General features: G+C 43.0%; 1 protein-coding gene across 3 annotated transcripts in view; it reads left to right on the top strand.

The window, feature by feature from the left end:
* Window positions 1-26776, top strand: part of FGFR2 (fibroblast growth factor receptor 2) — a 100652-nt gene that overhangs the window by 28337 nt on the left and 45539 nt on the right. For all 3 annotated transcript variants that reach the window (XM_063101871.1, XM_063101872.1, XM_063101870.1), the window contains 2 exons: window positions 4687-4856; window positions 15975-16098. In XM_063101871.1, the coding sequence (XP_062957941.1) occupies window positions 4687-4856; window positions 15975-16098 (294 nt within the window). The remainder of the gene's footprint in view (window positions 1-4686; window positions 4857-15974; window positions 16099-26776) is intronic.

Here is a 26776-nt window from a genome sequence, read left to right as displayed (position 1 = left end):
AGGGCAGCCTGGAGTGGTTGAAAGAGCACTGCTCAGGGAGCTGGAGACTTGGGTCTAGCCTCAGCCCAGCCTCTGGCTGTGTGACCTTGATCAAATCACTTAACCTTTCTGGGTGACATTGATCACATCAGCCGTTGGGCCAGATGGTCACCAAGGTCTCTTTTGGTACTGTGTTGTAATATGATTCCATGTTTTTCCTTTAAACCATTCAGCTGTGTTCTCTCTTTTTGGTTCCAGAGAGAGAGAGTAGACCATAAACCTTAGATGTCAGTATTGGAACATGTAAAGGTTTTTATGGGGACAGGCTCAGCAGCCTGTGGCTTCTCATTGAGTTTATACTGCAGGGTCAAAAGAAACCCTATAACCTATCATTTATTGGCAGAATCAATACCTGTGTAGCACGTAGATACCTGGGAAGAATGTTTGTACCGGGAGGGACTTCATCAGAAAAGCTCCTTCATTTTAAAGCTGAAGATTTTAGCAGGCTTCTTTCTGTCTGTTCATCCATCCACCCAGTCAACACTCGAGAGCCTACTCAAGCTGGCTGAAGACAGCTCAGACTGCATCTAGGTGCTCCGCTCTTGGTCAGCAGACGTCAAACGGAATATTTTTCAGTAGAGACACCACCGTATTGGAAGCACATCAGTAACAAAGCAGTGGCCCAGAGAAAGATGAATCTTCACTGTGGGATAGGAGTGCTAAAGAAAGGCTGTGTCAGAGTACTTTGGGGATGTTTCTGTGGGGTTGTAAATCTCTCTTTAACCAGCTGGTTCTTAGGAGACTTCTGCTGCATGAAAGTAAAATTCAACTTCCCTAACATAACTGTTTCAGTGAAGAAAATGATCACACATAGGTATGCTCTGCGTTGACTGTGCAATTTTACTTGTTTATTTACTGTGGCCAGGTCTTGCTGTTCCTTTAACATGCTCATCATTAGTATTTAATGAGTAAGAGAACATCCATCATTCTTTTTCTACATATTACGTCAGATCTAAGACTGTCAGAGCTGAGGGGACTACACCTATCATCCAGGACAACTCGTTTACTTTATAGGTAATTTAGTGTATTTATTTTTTATGCCATCAGAGGTTTATACCACAGTTCTCCCTCTATTAATTGACTTTAAACTCACCCTTCATACATCTGAGGTTAGGCCAGGGAAGGTACATAAAGTAGATGCTCATACACTTGATTTCAGACAACCTGATGTGTCCTTGGCTTGCAGTTCATTTTAAATAGGGCTGTAGAGTAAAATCCATTGAGCGTGTTCTGTGTACAAGGGTCATCTCTGCTTTTGTAGATGTTTAGTTTGTTAAACCATTTCCTTCCCTGAATGAAAGTTGTGAAAGCTGCTCACAAGTCCTGGTATGAAAGAAGCCTCCTTAGGCCGAGGAGCTTGTCCAATGTATCTGGTCCGTGTTTCTCTCCAGCTGCAATGTAGTTCTTTGAAGCCTCTGGCATTTCCATGTGTTTAGACTGCAAAAATGGCAGAAAATATTGGAGAGAGGAAGAGTATGTGGGAGACATGAGGCTGCTGTTGAAGGAAACACAGTAGGGCTAATCCTAAAATATATCTATTTTTCTAGATCTTCCAGGTTCTTCAGTCTTCTCATAAAGCTAGTTTATTTCAGGAGGAGCCACTGTAAATTAAAATAGTTCCTCCCCTCCAGCATCATGTGCGTTAAAATGTTTCGTGAGCTTGCCTTCTCAAGGGGAGGCTTAGTTACCAAAGGGTGGTCATACCTGTGTGATGTTAGCACTTACCAGGGTGGGGTTGGTCAGCCCAGGCAGAGGGTTGGGGTGGCTATCACTCCCACCCAGGGCACTTTGATCAACTTGGCTCCATGGCCCTTTCTGTTGAGGCATGATTTACGGTTATTCAAGGAATGTTGTGAAATGCAGGTTTCAAGCTATAGCACCGTAGGTGATTGGTTTCTACTTTGTGGATTAGATTTTGTGGTGGCTCCACCCACCGTGGATCTCTGAGACTTAGGTTAGAAGCACTGTGCCCATTGCATAGTTGTTTATCTGTTTTGCATGAGCAGATTTTATAGGTACAGTTTGATGACTGAAATTTTACCCCAGGGAAGTGGCTACCTGCCAGAAATTCCAGCAGAATTCTTTCAGTCTAGTCTTTAAATCATTCCTTAGGTACCACGACAAAGACTCTGGTTGCCAGTGTACTGTTGCCACAGGTCAGGGCTGCACAGGCCGCGAGGTCTGGAGTGATCCTTGCAGCCTCACTGATGGCTTAGCCCAGTGTGAGAGGAAAAGAACCACATTCCTAATTTCTTAAGCTAAATTCCACTTTTTGACATTTTAGGGAACATAAAAATCATGCCCAGTGGTATGTGAGCACATATCTGTTGATTTCTTTTGTGTAAAAAAGAAAAGACATTCCAGAGGATCAGCTGAGTGGTAATTGATGCTCTGTGAAAGAGTTACTACATTAATATTTAGCTAATTCATGTGAATAGGCTATTGTGTTTACTTAAACAAATGACATGAGCACAGACACCTGACAGCGTGAGGTATGCTTTTCATTTAGGTCAAATTTGTAAAAGTCTTTGTGTAGCCACAAAGCTCATTATTTATTTTGTGCTCTCAATGGTTTCTTTTTTAGTGGCTGTGGCTGTGGATGGATTTTTTCTAAGTGGAAGCTTTTAAAATGAAAGATTATTGAAATTGTTTCAGTATATGCCAGGCCCTGGGAGTCTTGTGATGAATAAGAACCAAGTACTCACTGGTGGAATGCTCAGAGGAATAGGCATGTTTATGGGCACTGGAGACCCCAAGTCAGACGGCTACCCAAGTTGTGCCTACTCAATGAAAATGCTGCTGGACTCAAAGGAAAGAGTGCAGCCTCATTCCTTTTCCCTCGTCCTCCCTTGCCTTTCCTTCCTACTTTCTTTCTCTCTGGTATACATGATGACCACCTGTCCCTTTTTGCACTGTCTTGGCATCATGTAGTTGCCCCTGTATCCCACCACCTTGGCACTTAGACATGCACAAGGATAGAGAAGATACGGCATGCCTCTGTGAAGAAGTCTTAGCTCTGTCTTTTGTAGCAGGTTTTTATAGCAGGTTTAAGAGAAAACGTGAAGCAGATAGGGTTGTGTGTTTTGGATTCATTTATTCCAATTCCTGATTAGAGCATGAGAGTCTGGCTGCTGAGTGAAGGGTATTGTAACCCCCCAGGAGCAAGCTGTGCCACCCGTGGCATAGAGAAGCCTTCTACATATGCATCCGAGCCAGACAAAGCCCATGCCTCGGGCCATTTGTCTGTGGTTTGAGGAGTCTGTGTGCTTTTGCTCAGTCTAACCCTTATCAGAAATAAGCAATGTTATGAATTGGCTTTCTAGAATGTTCAAGGTCCTGTAGATGGATGATTTAGGGGAATACAGGGATTTTGGTTACCAGTTTTCTAAGACAGAAACACAATCTATGTGAAAAGTTAAATTGCTGTATAAGATTTCATTGGGAGATCTGGATAGCAATAAAGGAAGAAGTGGCCCAGGCTGGCTCTCCCGGCCTCCAGTCTTAAATATCAGAGTGGTTGAAGGTTTGGATTCCAACCCCATGGAGAATCTGGTTCTTCTAGCGGTGAAAAGCAGGGCTGAGGACAGTGGGCTTTGGTATCAGACCGATTTGGTTCAAATCCTGGCTGTACATCTTACGAGCTTCATGGCTTTTGGAGGATTACTTAACCTCTCTGTGCCTCGGTTTCCCTACCTGTAAAAAGGAATTATAATAGTGCCTTTCTCATTGGATTGTGAGGATTCATGTTTTAAACATGTAAAAGCTCTTAGGGCAGTGCTTGCAAAATAAGCATTCAGTCAGTAGTGGTCATTAACCTCTCTTAGCAGGCATGAAGAATTTACAGCAGTGTTCCTGAGATAAAATGTACTTTGCTTGGTGATTTAAAAACTTGCCTCTTTCCTTGAGTTAAAAAAAATCACTTGTATTTATGACTTAAGAGGGCACGACTTTACATAACATTTGATTAGTAGCCACCTATTAAGTTATCAGCTTAGGTGTGGTAGGATAATGTTATTCATAAACCCCGTTGGAGAAAAAAAAACCATTTTGTCTTTTTTTCATTTCAAAAATTTAGTGATATGGTTTTTTTGTTTGTCATATAAAGTACTGAGAAATTAATGATACCTTCATGGATTCTTTTCTATTAGGATGATGGTTTATACTTTTTACGGCTCTTTAAAGTAAAGCTGCAGTGGATAAGTTGATGTGGCTTTTGAGGACAACTTGTTTTAACTAGTGGGTATATGGGATCATTTAATAGGTGGGGCAATCTACAATGATATATTTTTGGAGGGCTGAGTTGTTACTATTGCCTGTTTTTTTACTGTGTGTACAAAGTAGAATTTTAAAACATGATTCGACATGAAATTACTTTCTGGCACCAAGAACAAGAGAGAGAAGGTGCCTCAGACATTTTTTTTTCGTGTTAATGGACATAAACCAATAAGCAGTCTCTCTCCAGGGACCGTCTGCAAGGCCAGCAGGATTAGACTTCCGAAATTTTTTTCCTAATTTAAATATTACCCAAAGATTTGAAAAATATCAGATCCATTACATAGAAAATAAAACGATCTTGCTTGTTTGGAGTTTACCCGTGGAGACAAGGCAATCCATGTATATACATTTTAATGTTATTTTCCAAAACAGGAGCACCATACTGGACCAACACAGAAAAGATGGAAAAGCGGCTGCATGCTGTCCCTGCAGCCAATACTGTCAAGTTTCGCTGTCCAGCTGGGGGGAATCCAACACCAACTATGAGGTGGCTGAAAAATGGAAAAGAATTTAAGCAGGAGCATCGCATTGGAGGCTATAAGGTACAATGAAGCTTTCAAAATTTTGTACTTCTTAAATTTTTGTGTATTTATTTTTGAACGTCCTCAAAAGTTAGCAGGAACTAAGAGGAATGTTTTTTAAAAAATCAGGAATGATCATAACTGATCATGTCAATGCTTCGTATTGAAAAAAAAATTGTCCTGATCTTGCATGTCATTTTAAAGTACAGTTCCCACTTACATCGTTGTTCTTTATATGAGGAGAATTTAATAACAGAAGGGTTGAAAGTTGAGAGTCTGTTTTCTATATGCTTTATAGTCTGTAAAACTAAAACTGGAGTGGAATTTGAGAAGTGTCAGTACAGATGCCCTGTTTGAGCAGGGTTGCATTAACAGCGAATGGATCTGGATGAGAGATTGGAGTATGAAATATTACTCATTAAGAGAGATCGCTGAAAGATGACAGAGGCAGTCCCCTGTCCCCCTGCTTCAAAGATTCTGAAGAGCCCATCATGGAGTACCATGAAGTTCAGTCTTATCACTTCCTGGGGAGTTTGAAATGGACAGCTATCTCCCTGAAGATGTCTGCGAATGCTCCTTCCAGCCTTTGATCATCCATTTAGCTAACGTTGAAGGAGCACCTGTCTGCGCCAGGCACCATCCTAGGCTCTGGAGAAACCAAAGAGGGCAAGCCCTGGCCCCAGCTCAGAGGGGCTTCTAGTCCAGCAGGGGAGGCAGACAGGAGAGCTGGCAGTCTCAGAGGACACAAGTCACAAGAGTGTGTTGCATCCTGCAGACATGCATGGAGAGGTGATGTTGGCTCTTGGGGAGGATAAGGAGATCAGAGAAGGATCCTGGGCTGAGTTGGAAGGAAGAGTGTGTCAGAAAGAGAGATCTAGACTCACCAAATTATTTAGTATGGAAGAGGAGAACTTTGAGAATTTAGCATATGAGGAGGACTTAAGGAAATCTTATTATGAAATTCTTTGGTGCATTTGGAACATGAGTGGGCATATTAGTTGCCTACCGCTGCATAACAAATTACGTCAAGACATAGTGACTTTAAAGAGCAACATTTATTATTTCACAGGTTTCATGGTTAGGAATCCGGGTGTGGCTTTGCTGAGTCTTCTGTCTCCAGGTGTCTCATGAGACTGTAATGAAGGTTTTGGTTTAGGCTGGGGTCTCTTCTGAAGGATTACCTGGGGAAGGAGCTGCTCATATGGTTGTCCTCAGGATTCACTTCCTGCAGGTTGTTGGACTGAGGGCCTCAGTTCCTCACTGGTTGTTGGCTGGAGGCCTCAGTTCCTTGCCATGTGGGTGTCTCCATAGGGCAGTTGACAACATGGCAGCTGCCTTCATCAGGATGAGTAAGGAAGAGGAGCCAGAGAGAAAGAGTGGAGGAACACAGAGGAAGTGGCATCCCACCACTTTTACTGTTTTCTGTTTAAGCAAGTCACCAGGGAGGAGATCACCCAAGGGCATGAATGCCAGGAGGCATTGGGATCTCTGGGACCCACCTGAGAAATCTACCCAGTGGGTAAAATAGAAGGCGCTTCAGCTTGGACCCCAGGGCTTTAAAAGCCAGGTGGGAGAGGATTTCTTGGTGGCAGCAATGGGACGTCTGGAAGGACTGTCTCTCCCCCATGTTTAACACACCCACGTCACCCCAACTCTATCACTGTTGTGGTTCCATGAACCACCGTATCCATCCAAAAGTGCCCTAGAGCCCTTTTCTGAAACCTCATTCACAGTTACTCATCTTTAAAGGATTATTTGCTTCTGTAAAAGCTTTTTGCCTTTTTGTTTTAACATTTAAGAATTGGCATCTAGAGGCCAAAACCCAGAGGAAAATGGGAAAAGCCTATAAGTAAATTACTAAGATCACACAGGGGGCAGTTGATATGTGAAACAGATGTGAGGTGCATTTGCTGGAAGGTAGGGGCCTTTGAAGCTTGGAAGGAGAGATACTTTAGTGTCTTCCACGACTCCTACTTGGTGGTTGAAGCAGGAGGCAGGGGGGGTGATTTGTCTTTTTGTTGTGAGTTTAGTCCTTAGACCAGGTATAATGAGATTGGATGGTTGGCCCTTTTTTTAAAAAAGCAAAAAACCCCACCTTTTAAAAAATAATGAATAGACAAAGATTTCATTAGGTAATGCTGGTTAGAAAGGAAGAGTTATGCCACTAAAATCGTGGCCCCTGGGCTTGTTTTAACCACCAAGTGCTTTCTAAAAATTTGCATAATTGATGCAGTTCCAATGATTTTATTTGAACACAATTTAACTGTAAGAGTGATGGTCAAAATCCTGGAGGTTAACTAATTTCCTCAATTAAGATAGTCTTGTAAATAAGTACAAAGAGAGTTGATGAACCTCCAGAGATTCTGGTCTCAAAATAAACGGGACCAACTTCATTATGATGGGTAAGGAGCTTTTTGCAAATCTGAATTAGTGATTACAAATATGCTGGAAGACTAAGGGTGCCTGATGAGAAAAATGCTGCTTGATTTTTAACAGGTGCAGTTCAGTTTTAATTATTTATGACAACATTCTGCTAAATGAAGAGCACCTATGTTCTAAAAGCAGTACAAGGGCCCTCAGCAGAATGCCTTCAGCCCGTCCCCGTGGGACACAGATGACCGAAGTGTTTTTGTTGTTTTATATTTGAGCCATTTCTGAAGTGAAAGAGAAATGGAGTCTGAGTGCATGGGAACAAAAATCTAAAATATATTTTGCTTTAAAAAGAAAAAAAGGCAAATAGGGGAAGCATACTGGACCTTTGGATGTGGTGTGCTGGCTGCGACCCTGGAGTGTTTCTTGTCCTTCTGGGCTTTCTGTGGTGGAGAGAGAGTCTGTGGCAGTGGCAGGATGGCCTGGGAGCTCAGCCCATCAGATGCAAAGGTACTAAACCTGGGTCGAGTAAGAGGTTTGTACAACAGTGGTGGCATTGGACATTCATTTTGGGGATACCAGAGACTCTTAGAAATTTTGAGTCCCAGGGGCTTCTGGGACTTGGGGGAAAAAAAAAAAAGACAAAGATCTCTCATCTCCTGGGAAAACTTAGTTACCCAAAGCATAATCCTTGCTAATGATGTGTTAAGATCATCCCAGGTACCCAGGTCATGAAGGCACTGGCCTCCCGGTGCTGGTCTGAGCTTCCTGGCTGGCTCTGGCCAGCTTCGGGCTCACAGGGAGCACAGTCCCTGGTGTTGCATTTTCCCTCCAATATTTTTTTTTGTTACCTACGTAAAGTTTTAAAGAACTGTGCTCTGAACATTTGACCTGAGAAAACTCTACTGTACGATTTAGTTTTCATTTCTCCGCACTTCCCCAAAAGGAGAGAGACCCAATGGAAACACGGAGGACCTAACGTCCAAACAACGCACTCTTCTGACTTCTGTCCGTTTGCTACTTTATTTAATAAAGAAGCAAAGTGTCAAGGTTTTCGAGATATATTTTTCCAGGAAGCAAAGACCTGAAAGTTTCCACAAACAAACGTTTGCTATTTCTGTGATTTTTTTTCCCCCTTTCGTAAATTGGCTCATTCGGTAAACTGTGGCTGTGCTTTGGTGGCCAGGTGTCTCTCTAGCTCTTTCTGCCGGTCTGTGGGTTGGGTACCTTGGCCCTTGTCCTCTGTATTACAGCTTGTTTTGAAATGGTATGCACATGTGGCCAATAAAGGGAGCAGGGAAAGCAAAAGACCAAAACAAAATAAAAAAATTATGAAACAGGACAGAAAGCTTATTTTAATTAAAATGACCAATAGAACTGTTTGGTATTCTGCCATTCAGCCTTGTTTATCAAAGAACTTGTGCTGAGCCATCCTTAGGTGATTGAGAGTCAGATTATAATTTTTTAAAATATGTGGGCAATGGCTGGCTGGATGTTATTAATATGTAATTAATTTAATATAATAGGAAAGCATGACTTGAAGCATAACTATATTCCCCTAATTGTACTTATTCCTGGGCTTTACATCCATCTTGACCATGGGCAGGTTTTTAAAACTCTCTCTGCCTCAGATCCTCTGTTTTTTAATGAAAAGATTGGATAGATAATCTTGAACATTGGATCCCTTCTAGCTCTAGGAACTGTGATTTACGAGTGTAACTATAATGCGGGATCAGCCATTTTTCATCTTAAACAACAGCACTGATTTTTTTTTTGTTATAAGGAGGTTACCTTTATGGCTAGATATTTCATAGTGCTCTGAACAGTTATTGTGATTTAATGCAGAAAAGCAAGAAGATAGCTGAGATAATTAATAGACCACCTCAGTTCCCAACTTGTTCTTAGGGAATGACCTAGGTAGGCATAGAGGATTCTTAAAAACTGTCTTTCATGCCACTTGTAAGAGCACAAGAACACAGTCTAAAAGAGCCCACAGGACAAAGGGCTCCTTCAGCCTGGCTATGAAATTGGCAAGAAAGCCCCTGGATGTCCCAGGGGTTAAAACTCCCATGGAGTCCCTCCGCAGAGAGTAAAACATTATTGCGTATGGACTGTTCATTTCCAAGATTATTTCAGATCTAAGAAAAGACAATTTAAAAACTAAACTAGTTTTTCTGATACATAGGTTAATTAGATTGATATTTTCTGGGTTAGTGACGTAGATGTCATCTTAAAGACTTTTTGATGTAAATGTTGTGCTTAAACTGCAAGACTGTTTAGGGGGAAAATCATGACTAATGTAATGACCAGCATATTTATACTTGATGGGGATTTTTCGCAGCCAAGACATTTCAGCCATAATCCCAGATCCAGCCGTCCATGATGAGCAGCTGTAGCGGGTAGAGCTGGTGTCAGCTACATTTACTGACTACTCCCCTGAGCCGTGTCACTGAGTCCTGCCACAGTCTGCAGAGGTGGGCACTGTTATTTTGCCCCATTTACAGATGAAGGCTCATCAGACACCTCAGGGGTGGCGGAGCTGCCGTTTGGACCCAGGCAGTTTTGCTCCAAAGTTCATGTGCTCACTAAGCTGCTTTCTTCAAATATGGTTCCGGGTTTTACAAAAACACCGCTGGTGATAAATGAGAAGCATGACAAAGTGATGGCTCCCCAAGAGCGTGTAAAGATCATTTAGCCCAAAGTATACTGCTGAGAGCAACGCGGGGCATGCTGCTGCTCTTCCACCTTCCGTGAACTTTTTACAATTGCGGTAGAATATACATCATAGGCAATTTACCATTTAAGTCATTTTTAAATTTGGTTGGCATTAATTGCATTCACAATGTTGTGCAGCCATCACCACTATTTCTAAAACGTTTTCGTCACCCCAAACAGAAACTCTGTGCTCATTAAGCAGTAACTCCCCGTTTCCCCTCCTCCCAGTTCCTGGTAACTGCTAATCCACTTTTTGTCTCTATGAATTTGTTTATTTTAGGTACCTCAGATTAGTGGAATCACAGGATATTTGTCCTTTTGTGTCTGACTTATTTCACTTAACGTAATGTGTTTAAGGTTCATCCATGTTGTAGCATGAATCAAAACTTCATTCCTTACTATGAGTGAGTGATATTCCATTGTACGGACGCACCTCATTTTGTTTATCCGTTCTCCTGTTGATGGGCACCTGGGTTGTTTCTACCTTTTGGCTCCTGTGAATAGTGCTGCAATTGGTGTACATGTACCTGCTGAGTCCTGCCTTCAGTTGCTCTGGGTATGTACCTGGGAGTGGAATTGCCAGATCCTATGGCAGCTCTCTGTTTAGCTTTTTGAGGAAAGTCATGAAATTTTGGAAGAGCTAAGTTCAAAAGGTGACAGATGCTCTGCTGCTGCTCACCTTTGTGAGCACCTTCGGGCAACAGGTATCTAAGGGAACAGCCTTGCATTTTGTAATTCACTTCCTACCTCTCTGGAGAGATCCAGTGGTTGTTTACTGAGTGGGGAGAAGGGTTTCTGCTACTGGTCTTGGAGAATCAGATCGCCCACCCCTGTTCTCTGGACACCTCCTGAAAAGCAAACTTGTGTTGATGTTGGAGTTTAAGTATTAACAGATGTTTGCCTGCACATCTGCACAGTGATAAGCATCAGTAAGGGCCACAGTCCTTGACATATGCGAGCTCAGTTTGTGCAAACACGTTTGGACAGGGTGGTTCGGAGTCCCCCAGGAGCCTGCTGACAAGGGCAGTCGAGGATGGGATGGTAAGATTCTATGTATCTTAATCACGACTGTTGTGTGTGTTGAACTGTAGTAGTTCATGGAGTGCCTTCCTGAAGGCCAGGATTGCTCTCTTCCTAGGAAGTTGAGTCCTGATGTTGGTGGGAAGAAGTCTTGGTAGTATTCATCATCACATGGACACAGCGTTTGACCTGGCACAGAGTAGAACTTCTCATCCAGCTTCTGGATGTTTATTCTGCTTGTTAACAAACACCTGGGTATTTGGAAATGTCTGGATTTTTTTGCCATGTGGAAGTCAAACATCCTGGTGACAGCCTGAGCCTTTCACCTTTCACCTTTCACCTAGGTGTTTTAGTGTCATGCAAGCAAATCAGCATTCCCGCTTGTCACCTGAAGGTAGCTGGGGACTGAAGAGGGATAACTTGGGAGATTTAGGTAACAGAAGAATACTGAGAAAACCTGTCCTGGCCACCTTTTGTCTTTGTATTGACAAAGTGTGGAATGTTTGTGGAATTTTCTTTTTGTACAACACTAAGAATTTAGGCCATTAGCTTCAAACTGCTTTGTTTTGATATTGAAATGTTATTTTAAAAAGTCTTTAGTGAACATAGTTTTGAAACCCCATGCTCTCTAGTTCTGTTAGTTGGCAGATGAAAAATCATGATGAATTCCACAAAGATCTGGTCATGGGCAGGAAAGAAAATAAAGAATTGTGCACACATGGGTTGGTGCAGGACTTCTCTTCTTCCCGGCTTTCGTTTGGTCTGCTAGAGGGTTACAGATGCTTTGATTCTGTAGCGGTTACAGAATAGATATCCGAGGAGCTGTTTCATTTTACTTTTTTACTGTGTATTTGAGAGATTTCTGTTCAAGTTTGAAGGTGAAAATGATAAAACGTGAACACTTACACTCCCAGCACTTGATTATGTAAAGTACATCGCTAAACACTGTGGTACATTTTCTTTCTGATTTGGGCTGTGTTCTGATTTTCGCTGTGCATAGCCATGCTTATAGCTTCAGCCCCATATGCATCTAGAGGATTGTACCTGTGTATTTGTATTTTTTATAAAATGGAATCATAAGTGTACTTATTTGTATTCAACCTACTTTTTTTCCCCCTTTTATAATGATATCTTATGAGGTCTGAATGTAAGAATACCTTATTCTTTTTATGATTATATACTATTGAGTGAAGTAGACATCAGTTTGTATAGGATGAACTATGCATTCTTAATAACTCTCTTCTTGATGGATTCCAGTTTTTTGCTGTTACAAATAGTGCTTACAGCAAGTTTTGTTCTTGTGCCTTGAAGTAATCATGCTGTTTTCTGTGGGTTTAGATCTCTGAAGGTGGAATTAACTGGGTCAAAAAAAAAAAAAAAAAAGTGTGTTGCTAATTCTAATAGGTACCCCTGAATTATTTTACAAGAAGGTTTTTCTCAATCTATGTTCCCATTCTCAATTTGAGTCTCTATTTCCCTACACACTCACAAAGTAGTGAATGAAATTGATCTTTCTAATTTTTGTTAATCAGCTGGTGAATAACAGTGTCTCATTATTGTTTTAATTTGCATTTCCCTGACGGTTAATGAGGTTAAGCATCTTTCATATGTTTATTGGGTATTTACATTCCCTCAACTGTGAAAGCAAAGTCGGGGTACGTGCATTTGACTTGACTGGCAAAATAATTGTAGCACTGAAAATCTCAGGAATTTAGAAAAACACGTTGAAGAAGGGCACACCTTACATTTTTGTTGGAAGGTAGTTTCTTTAGGTTTACACTGAAGCTTGGTATGGAAACAGAGTGGTTAAATAAACCCCCAAATGTTGTGCCTTTATTCCCCGACATTTATAGAGTTACTGTTTTAGTCTCTTAGTTTGCTATTAAGCAACCACTAATTAATGGTAGGATATCCCCAGCAAAAGTGTCAAACAGTCCTACTATTGGTGGCTTCCAAGAGCATCTATTTGGAAAATGCCACAGCTCATAAAAGTTGGAGTTGGTGGTATGTCAAGGAATCAAATACTGGAGCAATGGTGTCGGAAAATAAATATTAACAGCCCTGCATGGGGCAATATATTGATTGGGTAGCAGGGTTCCTGGAAGGGCAGAAACATCCCGTTTGGTAAATGTGTCTCTCATTTTAAAAGCATTTTATGAATGTTAACTTATTAATATTTGTAGCACATCTCCAGGAAGTAAATATTTAGGGAACTCACACCCTTGAAATGGGATCTTGTGTGGAATGCCGCAGACCCAACGAGTCTGGAGCTGACCGTATGCCCTGGGGTTAAAAAAAAAGGCAGCAGCGTGCTGAGCTGCGAATGCCAAAATTTAATGTCTTGGGCTGAGACAGATGATGTCCCCTCCCTGTAGGTCAGATTCAGCTCCATTTGGAATACGCCATGTGCCAAATCTGGATCCAGGCACAAGAAAGACATTGACGGTTTGGACAGGGTCCAGAGACAGGCACTAGCCATGATTAAGGGCTTATGGGTGTGACATTTGAGCAGGGGCTCAAAGAACTGAATATTTACAGCAGGGCTAAATTCTGGATTACGTGGCTTGGTGATGTTGGGGCCTGTGGCTACATTCCTAAATTACCCTCCACGTGACTGGTTGCTCAGAGGCAAGGAAAGAACCATTTGTGATACCCCTGAGTGCTTGAGGTGAGGAAGGGTCTACTTGGGGGCCATCTGCCTCGAGTTAAATCAAGGAGCTTGTACCTGCCTCTCCCAGGCTCTTACAATTGCAGCTCCAGGGTAGCACCCGCAGCCAGGATTTAGATGGAGAGTTCTCACTGCGCAGGGAAATGTATCCACTTCTCCCCACTCTTCAGGACACCCATTTTGCATGGAAGGTGCTTATGAGGTCTCCTAAGGGGAGACCTACCCTCTCGTTTTGGTTCTCCTTGAAGTCTATGGCCCAGCCAAGAGCAGAAAGCAAATCTTCTCTGATGAAGAGTGCAGACTCTCTCTGTTGTATATCAGGTACCCTCCGACTCACTGTACTGCGAGGCATTTCACCTGTAACAATTCCTATCACCAGCTCTATGATGTTAGACTCTGAAACAACCACAGTGGTTGTGCAGGAGAGTCAGTGACAGGGAGCAGCCGAGCAAAGTGATTGCCTAGAACTTAGTCTTAACTCACTGCCTGTAGTCTGTGAAGAAGAGTCCAGCCTTCACCCCAATCATCCTTCATAAGACTATCAGTGGTGAGCAGTGATCTTGTTTTTGAACTGAGCAGTGGTAACTCCACTCTGCAGCAATGGCTTGCACAGAACTGAACAGCTAACGTGAATGAGGTGGGGCTATGGCAAGCTCAGACAGTCTCCTGCCTCTGTTGGCTAGTTGGCCACTGGACTGCTTTGCAAAGTGGACAGCTGCTCTGTCCTCCCGTTTTTATAATTCAGTAGTTACGAGATGATTTTCTTTATTCTGTAGTTTAGTTCCTTGAATCGCTCATGTGCTTGCAAAGGCTGTATTATCGGTTTTTATGTGATTAAGGCCAAAAACACTTGCAGTGCTCAGGGCATCATTCAAAAGGTCAGTTGAAATTCTTGAAATGATATTTAAGGTTATTTGTTTTCTTTCAATTTCTCTGGAGTGCCTTGTCCAAAATACCTATAAAGATTGATTTGGATTCAAGCAGAACTCTAGAGATACTCGAATTTGCATTTTCTCCTAGTAAGGAGAATTCATGCTTGTTTGAAAATTTAAGTGTATTGAAATATTTTAAAAGCAAGGTGAGAACACCCGAATCCAGTCTATTTGTATATTAACAGAACTGTGGGGAGGAATCATAGTTACTTATTTTCACATGTGCTACTTATCTTTGAAAAGTCTCAAGGAGCTTGTGAACAAATGGATGTACAACTTCAGTTTCATAAGGATTCATTGCTCCCATATTTGGAATTCTAGGTATATCTCTTAGGACCATGAAACATCTATTCAAGCCACCACCAGAGATGGGCGGGGCAGACCTATGTTCCCAGCTGAAACTTCTTGAGACTTCCGGACAACATCTGAGAGCCATGGGGAAAGAAATGAGGGGCTTTCAAACCAGAAGATACTATGATGATGATGATGATGATGATAATAATAATAATAATAATAATGCTCCATGAACAATAAGCACCCACCTCATGAGTTCCTTGGGAGAATTAAATTAGCTAAGTCAGGAAGGAGAATTCAATTAGCTAAGAGCGGTGCCTGGCATATAGTAAGTGCTCACTAGTGTTGGCTCTAGATGGTTCTTTGGTGCTGTGGGGGCTGAAGGTTCCCCGTGGATGAGTGACTTGGTAGCTCTCCTGCCAGGAGCGTTGATACTGTTCAGGCTGGGGTTCAGGCTCCCTGGCCACTTGGCCTCTCCCGGAGGAACCCTCCAATCCGTGACAGGCCCACTCTGTACACTCCTCCATACCCCCGTGTACCTGCATGTACTACTTTCTGCTTCTCAGGCCTTCACTATGAAGATGGTCATTGTTTTCATCTGTCACCAATCTGAGTACGTATTTAAGAAAGATTTAGAATTCAGGTGATTCTTGTCTTCTCTACCTTCCCTGCCTTCCCCACATGCTTTTTATTTTTATTTTTTGACCGGTAAGGGGATCTTAATCCTTGGCACGATGTTGTCTGCACCACACTCAGCCAGTGAGCGCACCGGCCATCCCTATATAGGATCCGAACCCGTGGCCTTTGTCGCTACCAGTGCTGCACTCTTCCGAGTGAGCCACGGGGCCGGCTCCCCACATGCTTTTTATTTAATTTAATTTAATTTAATTTATTTTTTGTGACCGGTAAGGGGATCGCAACCCCTGGCCCGGTGTGGTCCACAGCACGCTCAGCCAGTGAGCACACTGGCCATCCCTATATAGGATCTGAACCTGTGGCCTCGGCGCTACCAGCACTGCACTCTCCCCAGTGAGCCACGGGGACGGCCCACCCCCACATGATTTTTAAATCAAGAAAGCAAAGTGCCTGGTATTCTATGCTAAGACTGTTAAATAACCACCTTTACTTTAATCTTTTTAGGTCCGAAACCAGCACTGGAGCCTTATTATGGAAAGCGTCGTCCCATCTGACAAAGGGAATTATACCTGCGTAGTGGAGAACGAATACGGGTCCATCAACCACACGTACCACCTCGATGTTGTGGGTGAGTTTGCCTCTCCTTGTGTGGCCACTGGACACCAGCCTCTTCTAGCTTGACCCTTTTGAAATCGTGAAAGTCAGTCTTATTTCTCCCCCAAAGTTCAAGAAGGATTCTTCTATCATTTGACCATGTTCTGTTTCCTAATTAGCCAGGTTTTTTGGATTTTGCTTGATGCTCTTAGTTCCCAACTTGTGTAAGGTGGATGCGGTATGAAGTGTCTGACATTCTGGAAGCTGAGGTTACTCTGAAAACTGTTAGCATATGCAGGGAAAAGGGTACAGATGTGCTTTGTTTTTAAAAGAGAGGCAACATTACCTATAGACTAGCAACTGTATAATGCTGGCCGAGGAGTAAAAGAGGAGATCTTAGAGTGACTTGAACTCACAGCTGGCTGGAAAAAGGTTAATGTCAATGGGCCCTTTCACTTCTATCAGAAGAAAGTCATTAGACACTAGTTCCATGTTTGTTCTTAATCACTCTTTCCTATGTAAAAAGGGAACCATGTAAATGAGCTTATAAATACCCTTTTGTCAGAGCGCACAGATAAGTAGGCCATTTTAATTTAACATCTTAAGATGTAGCCTGTTGTCTTAGAAACTCAAATTTCTTCCAAGTTTTGCCTATTAGGATGGGTTTTTGTAGAAGCTTATAAAGGAAGGGTGTTTCTCTGTCTTGTTGGAGGACTGCTTTCATGTGGAACCACACCTAAGATGTGTGTCTTTGTTGCAGGAATGGTAGGTGAAGAGCTCTTCAGTGTAAGAACCGTCTTTTTCTGTCTTGTCATATACCATGACTCTCAACCTCCCACCTATCCTTGAGCCCTTTCTTTGGGTTACCTAATTGGTTTATCCTCTGAACACGCAGGTTGCTGACTTCTGCTGAAGTCTCAACTCAAAGCTCACCCTGATTTATTTTGCCTTAATGTGACTGTTGGTAACTCCACAAACACACGCCCACCCACTGTGCCCCTGTAAATAAAGTCTCTCCTACATCATTTCCTATGCGCGTGCCCCTAGTATTATCTCACATGTGGGTATTTTTTCTCCTTCAATAAAATATAAACTCTTTGAAGAGAAAGACCTGAAGATATTTGAACTGCCCAAAGAGCCATTAAAAAACTTTCCAAAAGCTTGATTAACCAAATTGTATGGATTTGTTTAATTGACATTTAAAGTTAACTGAAAATTAAAACAGAAAACCATTTTGATTTTCTGTCAAGTTAAATGAAATTAAATCCACAAGACACTCGATAGTCTTTACTTCCATTTGCATGTAAGCATGCAGTGAAAAAAGTATTTATTTGAACATTTTAATTTTTTTATTCAGAAGGCTCAATGTGAAATTTGGTAGGTCTTTATATAATATTGATCTTCTGGGTATTCATAAAAGAGTGAGTTTTAGAGCTCTCTTCATGGAAATATTTGTGGTATGTTTCTTACTAAGATTTACTATGTACGGGTATTTTACAAAACAAACACAAAGAGAAGTAACATTCAAACATGTGAACAAAATGGTTAACATTTATTTTGGCACTGATGCAGTGCCAAAATAACTCCATTGATCAAAGAGCCCATGACTTGGAATTTACTTTGGGCCTCACATATACTGAATTTGACATGAAAGTGTTTCTATTTTAAGGAAAGAAAGTCAGAAATTGGGCTAAAAGTTCTAAATACCTAATTTTGAAATTAAGTAATTTATTGTGGGGAAAAAAAAAAAATCGTGCTACAGCAGTCTTCTGGGATCATGGCTTTGCATAGGGCTACAAATCGTTCATTCAGATTGGTTGGGACCTTTCCAGGACTTGCGGAGTCACATCTCGGCCACTCCAGCCAGCCCTGGGCTCTTGCTTACAGCAGGTTTTTAGGCTGAGTTGTTATGTAAAACGTTCAAAAGCCCCTCACCCCACCTCCCCTTTGAGCTTTCTGGCAGCTGATCCCTGTGAAGCCCTGAAATCTCTCTTAGAGTTTAGGGTTGGGATTTGAATTGGGCTGCTGAATAATGGAATTGTGCTGTCTAATGTTAATCCCCTGGCAATCAGTCTTGTCGAAAAGAGTGTATGATTCAGTGTGTAATGTAGAGGGAGCGTGGAGTGTATGGAGTAATGCAGAGAGAGGCCTGATTATGTCACAAATTTGGGAGATTGCCCAGCTCAACACGGGCCAATAATGACACAATGCTGGTTGGGGATATCCATTAAAGCTCAACTCCAATAATTTTCCAAGCCTTGAACCTTCTTTATAAATAGAAGCCAAAAGTCAGTGGAGTATAAGACATTTTCAGTAAAGATGGAGGTGTGAAATACTCTCATCTTTGCTCAAAACCCTAGTAATTGCTTTGAGAAACTCTAATAAAATAAGAATCGAGTCAGCTGGAGAGTCTCATGCAGACTTGTAGGGCTGGCAGTCATTCTGGACGTCGCAGCAAGTGGAAACAAACAGGATTCAGGGTTAAGCAACGCATTCCTGGTGGCCCACAGGACCACATTTAATGTATTGCTGCGTGATAACAGCTTCTCAGCTACCTCTCTGTTTCACAGAAAATCAGAAACTCTTTCCCACTGAAAATGAGGTCCTGTTCTCGACCACATTCTCTGAGGTTTTGTAATTGTTGCTATGATACATAGATTCGTGGTTCAGATATGATGAAGCATCAAAATGGGTGAGATCTTTTTATTGAAATTCTTCCCTGGAAAGGCATTCCCATAAGCACTTTAATGTAAAAGCCGTGTAATTTAAGTGACATTCTTGGGTTCTGGAATTAAACAGCAAGCCATTGTGTGTGAGGGAAATGCTTTCGTTTATGGGAGCCCTTTTAGGAGCCTTGCTTGATCCTCATTAAAGTTGACACCATTACTTTTCAGCTATTTACTGCAAGAGCAAATTAGTGTGAAGCTCCGTATTTTAGTAATTGTGGCAATAATAAAACGGGCTCCCCTAAAATAGCTGACTCCAGGAGGTGATAAGTCTTTGCCGTAGTTTATCTGTGAGTAGTACTGAAGCCCTGGATTCCGCATGGGGCCCTGTCACCAGGAAGCCAAAACCTAGGATAAGTCATTTAACGCTTTTCACTTTCCTTGTGTCAGAACAGGAAGGAGCTGAGACTCCTGAGTGTTAGGGGAAAAAGCAGCCCCGTGTTCTAGAAAGACTAGAGTAGTGGGTCTGTCAGCAGGTACACCTGGGGCACCAAGTGATTCTGGACAAGTTATTTAGCTTTTCAGAGCCTCTATTTTATCATCAGTAAAGCTGGAATGGTGACACTTACCTCACTCCTGTGATGGTTGTATTAGTTTCCTAGGGCTGCTGTAACAAATTACACAAACTGGGTGGCTTAAAACAGCAGAAATTTATTCTCTCACAGTTCTGCGTCCTAAGTGTCCAAAGTCAAGGTGTTGGCAGGTTTTATGCCTCTCTCCAGGCTTCCTGTGGCCGTCAGCAATCCTTGGCGTTCCTTGGTGTAGACACACACCCCAGTGTTTGCCCTTGCCTATGTGTGCCATGTTTCCTCTGTTTGTCTCAAATCTCCCTCTGTCTCTTTGGATTTGGGGCCCACCCTAAATCCAGGATAATCTAATCTTGATATCCTTAACTACATTTGCAAAGGCCCTGTTTTTCCAAGTTAGATCACATTCATAAGTTCCGTGCTTAGGAATTGAAGATATCTTCTTGGAGGCCATAATTCAAAACCCATTGGTATGGTTCTGAAGCATCAGCTGAGTCAGCAGATGAAAACACCAAACTGGCACTTAAGTGGCCAGAGACAAATGTCAGTTTCCTTCCTTCCAAATCTGGATTCTTTTGAGGGTTAGACGGCATCTTTAGTAGCTTTTATTAGACTCAATCAGAAGTCTTAATAAATACAACAAATGCCGTTTGGGGACCAACAGAACTGGCCTGTGGCTGATGTTCGAACTTCCTGCTGAAGTTTCCACCTTTGTTTAATGCTGTCATCAAGACTGTCCTAAGACTGATTAGGTTGCTGGACTTGCAAAAAGATCGTAGAGTTTGAGTGCTTGAAGTTCTCTGAGGTGGCCTCTTTACCCCCCACCTCTATCTACCCTTCACCCCACTTACAGCTGAGGAAATTCAGGTTCAGCCAGGATCAGTGATTTGCTTAAGGACTTGGAAAAGGCACCCTGGGGTCTCAGCTCAGGTCTTCTCAATTCCTAGATTAATGCTGCTTGCGCAGCACGCTGACTTGCTCATTGTATGTTTACTGTGCTCTGGACCAGTAGCAGCTGCTGCAAGATTGGAAGAAAGTGCTGCTGTTACCCACCCCGTGCTCACCCCTTTGCTGCAAAAAACCAAAAACGTGACAGAGAAAGGTGGAAGTATTCAGGAGATCGGTTGTTCCTCCTCATGCAAGTAGACCCATTGGCTTTTGGGTAATCCATTTCTGCCTTTCTGGAGACCATGAGATAACTTTTGAGCATTTCACCTGGCATTTGGTATTTGGGGGGCAAAGTGCAGTGGAGGTGGAAACAATACCTCTGGATTTGGCAAGGCCAGCCATGTCTTCTCCCCTATCAGTTGAACTTTCCAGAAGTTCTTTCTCCTCCTCCCCCCTCGTAGTGAAAGCTGTAAGCAGCAGACAGTGTCTCAGCGGATGGTCGGGGGCCCGTGAAGGGCTGCACATGACTTCTAGCTGGGCGGAGATCACGCAGGCATCACCACCAGCCCTGACTTGCTCAGTGGCAGGCCAGAATGGCACTGTCGACTAGCCCTTGACATAAATCCACTGTAGTGCAGCTCCGGACATGATGGGACAAAGCCTGAAAGCACGAAGGAATTCATCCCGGCGCTGACTCCCCCTCAGGTGCATGTTTAGGAGGAACGAAGAGTCTTTTATTCCGAGCCCTGACTGATAAGCCCGAGAGAGGAGTTGACACCTGGCACTGAGCTCTTGGCAACCCGTCCCCAGCGGGAGAAGGAGAAGTTGCGTAAATTGTTTACTGCTTGGGACCGCCTCTGTCCTGGGAAGACAAAGGCTCCAGTGTGATCCCTGAGCAGAGGTGAAGGGACGTAGGCATGTCGGAGTCCCTCAAACCGCGTCTGGAGTGTGAATTTTGGACTCTCTTCTGGCTTTGAAACAAAGTAAATGAAGATGTGGTGTCCTAGTTCATTCATTAGCAGTGAGTCTGTGACTGAAGCTGTCAAAATTAGGATCATTTCTGCTCCCTGGCTCCTGGTGGAATCCACATCTCAATCCTAGTTTCCATCATGCTGTGGCTTCTGGACAGAGCTCTTGTTTCTCTGCGTGATGAGAGTGGCCTTGGAGGGAGCATTTAAACTGCACAATACTGCAGATTTGGAGATTTTAATGCACTAAGCATCTGGCCTGTCTACTCTAGGCTGCAATGCTGGTGCTTCTCCCTGGCGCTTGCGAGGTCTCAGCCCCACAGAGCCCCGTGAGGTTCTGCACTTGAAGCCTTGACCTAGAGGCTCCCTGGCCAGGCCTCATTTGATTTTTCCATATTCATGATCTTGCTGCCAACTCATTCTTTTCCATTTCTTGCTCTAAGTTTAAGACTTGGTGTTTTGTTCTGACGCTGGGTGTGCCTGCCAACTCTAGAGTTGTGAAATCTAGCTTGAGGAGGCAGAAAGCCCCTCTGTTGAAAATGGGTGGAGGTGATAGGCCAGGTGATAGGTTGCATCGAGTTCCTTTATAAGTGGCTTGTTTAGTTAACATGGACGCATGGAACTGCAGCAGGGAATTCAGAAAGAACCAAGTTCCTGTTACCTCTTCTGGGCTGCAGCAGCCACTGCACCTACAGTCGACTCTCAAGGTTGATTCCTGGCCAGATAAAACTTCTGGAGGGTCAGGTGGGAATTACCTGGGAGGTTTCAAATTCTGTTCCATTCTTTGCTAGTTCTATGGCCTTGGAAAAGCTGTGGAACCTCTGAGCCTTTGTTCTCTCATCTGTAAAATGGGAGTGATGACTCAGTTGCTTTGTAGCACCATTGAGAGGATGAGGTGGTGGTAGGGACAGTGCTTTTAAGTAGGAACAAACACTGTGTGTCTTTTAGTGGCTCTTATTAGGTGGTTGCATACCTCCTCTTGGACCTCTGGGCTGAGACTTATACATTCATCCATCCGTGATTAAGGGAGTGGTCAGTCCTATCCTTCCCTCCAGGACAGAGATTTCAACACTTTCTTTGGTAGCTAAAGTTTAGTGAACTTTTGATTACTATATAGCAGCTTTTTTATTTCTGTTTCAAAACTGGGATTTCAGGGGCCAAGGCTGATCAGTGGACAGCTAGATCGTGCAAAGGGACTGACTGTACTTTCCTGCAGAACTGATACCAGCAAGAAGTTGCTCCTTCCAGGCTTCGCAAACAGGTGGCTTTCTGTGGTGGCAGCTCCCTGGAGTTGGGGCAGAACAGGCCAGCATGGATGGGGCATGTCAAAACTGTGCAGTATCAGCGTGCTTGCTATGTACTCTGCAAGCCGTGGATTGCCCTTTGCTCCACAGTTGAGGAAGGAAGCCTTATCGACTGCTTTAGATTCTGGTGGGGTGCCTGGCTGAGGTGGCTGGAGAGAGGCTAATATTTGGTCAGTTGTCCAATATTTGGCATTTAGTCTAAGGTATGGGCAAAGAGGATGTAGAAGTGGTAGAATCAAGTTAATGATGGTTTTATGAGAGAAGAAGGGCTCTTCACCATACCTGGAGAGTCAGGTGGGGACGGGGCAGAGAGAAAACTGCTTCTACCAGAGCTGGGCAGGTAAGCTTGGTGTGAAGATGTAAATTCATTGCTGGCAGTCACAGCATGCAATAATGGCCTGAACTTAGCAAGGTTTCTATCAGTGGTGCTGAAGTGAAATCATAGAAAAACAGTTTAATGAGTTACTTATATTTGAAGTTTTATGGTTCTTAACATATTGCAAATTCTGAAACAAGAAATCTACAGAGGTTTTCTCTAAACTCACTTGTTCATACAGCTTCATCAGTGCCCACCTTTATAAACCGGAAAACCCCAGTTGGGAAGTTTTATGCCAACTCTCTTTAAAACGTGAGTGTGGACGGGCCATTGGATTCTTCCCCTTTTAAATGATCCATCCACTGGTTTGCTTTCCCGAATTCCCTCCTCCTTAGGACACCCCACGGTGTATTCACAGTCTTTGTGTCTGGTTTATTTTCATTCCAGGAGAAGGGAGGGTGTGAATAGAATGTGCTCCCCACTTAGAGGGCAGGTTAGATTTGGAAGGGCGGCTTCAAGTGGTGCTGCTGCATCTTACACCAGAGTGATCCAAGGCAGGTGACTCTGGGGAACAGGTGGCTGAGGGTGTTGGTGTTGCTACGGAGAGGTTGTTCTGTCCCTGCGTCCGAGAAGAGAGAGATGCAGCGGTGAAAACATCCTCTCCTTGGCTTGGAGGGAGAGAACTGCACAGAGCACTGTAGCGGGGATTATCTGTATTCGTTGTGCTCTAATGATTAATCCTCTCCCTGTGGAGCACAATTTGACACAGACGTTGCCCTCTTGGAGTTCTCCTTTCACAGCCCAAAAGACCCCACGCTGTCATAGTGAGACGATGATAAATAGGATGGGGATTCCTGGGTCTTGATGGAGCTCCAGCTTTCCCTCCCTTTCTCCCAGAGCCTCATCATTACAGGATTCTCTCAAACAAGGCCAGTGGGAATTCTATCCGTCCCAAATAAGTGTACAGATCTACAGGTCGGATTATCCCCCAAACATATCCCCTATCATATCAGGAAGAGAGTGATCCTTTTGAGAGACAGGCTCTGGGTATTATTCTGGAAGGACCTTTTGGAAATTGTGCTTTATTTGAAAAAAGAAGTTGTCATTTTATTGGTGCATTATGTACTCTGGACTGAGACTGGAAGGTGAAGGGCCGAATCCTTTAGAATTTACATTTTGGTCAAAAGAAAGAAAAGCATTCTGCGTGTGAGACCGTCCCTGGGGCTGACTTGAGGCCTTCCATCAGGCTTGGAAGTGGAGCTGGGATGTAAGCCCTGTGGTCTGGGTGGCTGTTTAGACGCTCTCTTTAGGTGGTGCTTATCCTGAGGAGCATCCAGAACCGCACTTATTTTCAGTGTCCGAATTTTGTCTCCAAGAAAACAAATGGAGTTTATTGTTTCACTTCTCATGTTGTTCACACCAAAGGGAGATATATTTCGTTTGCTCAGATGAGCTGAAAGCTTTTACTTCTGCTTGAACCACCCCAGGAGAAAAACAAGGCATCTATCTGAGAGATCAGCATGATGGACTTTTCTGGACTTCCTCTAGAAGAAAGGCTTTTCAGATGGTGAAAGTTGATGAAACCTGTCAACGTTTTTACCATAGACATCCTTCCACGTCTGTGTGTGATGATCTGCTTTTTTGTTCGCAGCCCACATGCCATTCTGTTGTGGGTATAGTGGAATTTATTTAATCTATTTAGGTTGTGCATAAATTTGTTTTCCAGTTATAAAAAAAAAAGGTTACGATGAACAGCTTTGTACATGCCTATTTACTGGGCCACCTGTGTGATATTTTTCTAGGACAAAGTTTTCAAGGTGGACTGACTAGATCCTTTTTGATAGATAGTAGCAAAACATTTTAAACCTAAGAACTTCATTGGCCAGGGGCTTCCCAGTGGTTTGGTTTTTAGCTTCTTTGCAAATCATTTAAGAAGAGATACTCTAATTTGGATGGAGTTCAGCCTTTGTAACAAGAGCGCATCTTTAATATCTGGACAATTTTTAAAAAAAACTTTTCCAGCGTACTCTTCCTATGCAGGAAACCCAGCTATGCAGACACCAGCGATAATCTTGCATTCCTGAAAGATGTTGTACCCCCTATGGCAAGTGGCGGGGTGCTGAGACTCTGATGTCCTCCCAGTGTGATTGCTCTCAGCTGTGTTTACCCCAGCTCCTCGTGAGTGAGCCTGGGGAGACTGACGTCTGAGTTTTAATCAGCTCAAAACCCAAGTACGATACAGGGAGGGGCCTCGTGCAAAGTCTTTGTGTTAGGAGAGAGGAAAGTTCTTATTTATTAAACTGGACCAGATAAATATACTTAGCTAATGGAGAAGGTAGGTTTTCCATGACCCTAGTAATACAAGGGTACTTCAAAAAGTTTGTGGAAAAGTAGAATTAAAAGAGAATACAAATCTTTGCATGAACTTATAAAAGTATCCCCGAATATCTTGTTCACTCTGTGATATTGTCACATTTGCCATGTCTCCTTTTCTTTAAAAAAAAAAAAAAAAAAAAAAAAACTGTGGTAAAAGATACATAACAAAATTTACCATTTTAGCCATTTTTGAGTATACGACTTGGTGACATCAGTTACACTCAAATTGTTGTGCGACCATCACCACTGTCAGCCTCCAGAACTTTTCCATTGTCCCAAAGCCATGTCTCCTTTTAACAAAAGGAAAGCCATTTTCGAACCTAAATTCAACATAACATTGTGATCACTAAAGAGTCTTCAGTTCTGGTTGAACTTTTTGAAGGCAAAGAGCTCAGGGTATCTTAAACATTTGGGGTATAAATGACACGTAGTCCTTTTCCTGTAATTAGCCCAAGAAGACTAAATTGACGCCCAGTTGGTGGAAGCCATTCAACCTCAAGCCAAATAATACGGTTCGTGACATCAATCAGGGAAGGTACTTCACCTCCACCTGCGCCGGCCTTCCCAGGCCCCGAGCCCGGGCAGCACGTTGCTCTGCTGATGCACGTCATCGAGCAATCACAAAGGAATGAGTGGTGTTTTGCTTCTAGCATTTCACATGGTGCAGGCTCCATAAGTCACTTTGTGACTTTAGTGCTGGAGGGAAGCCACTTCATCTTTCCCCAAACAAGCGTGTTCTGAGGACTTTGCTGTCTCTGCAAAGAGAAGAGTGTGTTTTAGAGGAAGCCGAGTGTCCCTAGGCCAGTTCTAGGACTTTTCACAGTCAGGTGTCTGTGCTGAGATGCAGACACCTGGGCGACCAGACAGCAAGGGAGAAAGAAGAACAAAATGAGAAGAGGAAAGAGCAGCAAACCAGTCACCTTCTACAAAAATGTTAATTTTTTTTTTTTAAATTAAAGTAATTCAGGGTGCCCAGCATCGCAGGCCACTCATCTGGTCTTGAAGTGGACAAGCCAGAATACTGGCTGTGGACACAGGACTCCTTCCCTTCCTAATCTTACCTTTTTCTGCTGATCAAAATAGTTCTGACCATCTTGTGTGCACATCTCCGGAGGCTGGAGAAAGCTCAGGGAAAACAAACTCAGAACCCATCTAGAGTTGGCTTGTCTGGTTTGAGTGCATTAGGCGGAGTCCTGACAGGGCAATGAACTCATTCAACTAATTGTAATTAGCGTGAGGTCTTTAGCAGGTTATTGGGCTCCTCAGACTTCAGAGGGCTTTGATCACCCTTTTCCTCCTAATAACCATGCCTCATGCTAACTGGTTTAGTGTATTTTTTATGCAACAAAAGCAACTACCGGCTACTCTTTAGAAAAAAGCTAGTCTAGGCTTTAGAAAAAAGACTTCTCAGTTGTTTTCACTTGTCCTCCAAGTTACAGAAAGTTCTTTCCCTATTCAGCCCCTTGGAGTTGCTAAGAAACTGCCATTTTGGAGGAAGGGTAATTAAATTTTGATTTTAATTTAAAGACAGAACAGGCAAGGTTATCCACGCTCCTTAAATGAATGAGTGCCTGAGAGCGGGTGACTGGCTGTTTCCAGATCAATAC

This window comes from Cynocephalus volans, chromosome 7 (genome assembly GCF_027409185.1).
Source record: "Cynocephalus volans isolate mCynVol1 chromosome 7, mCynVol1.pri, whole genome shotgun sequence".
Lineage (NCBI taxonomy): Eukaryota > Metazoa > Chordata > Mammalia > Dermoptera > Cynocephalidae > Cynocephalus > Cynocephalus volans.
Note: the sequence above shows the minus strand (reverse complement) of the source record. Positions and strands in the feature narration are given on the sequence as shown.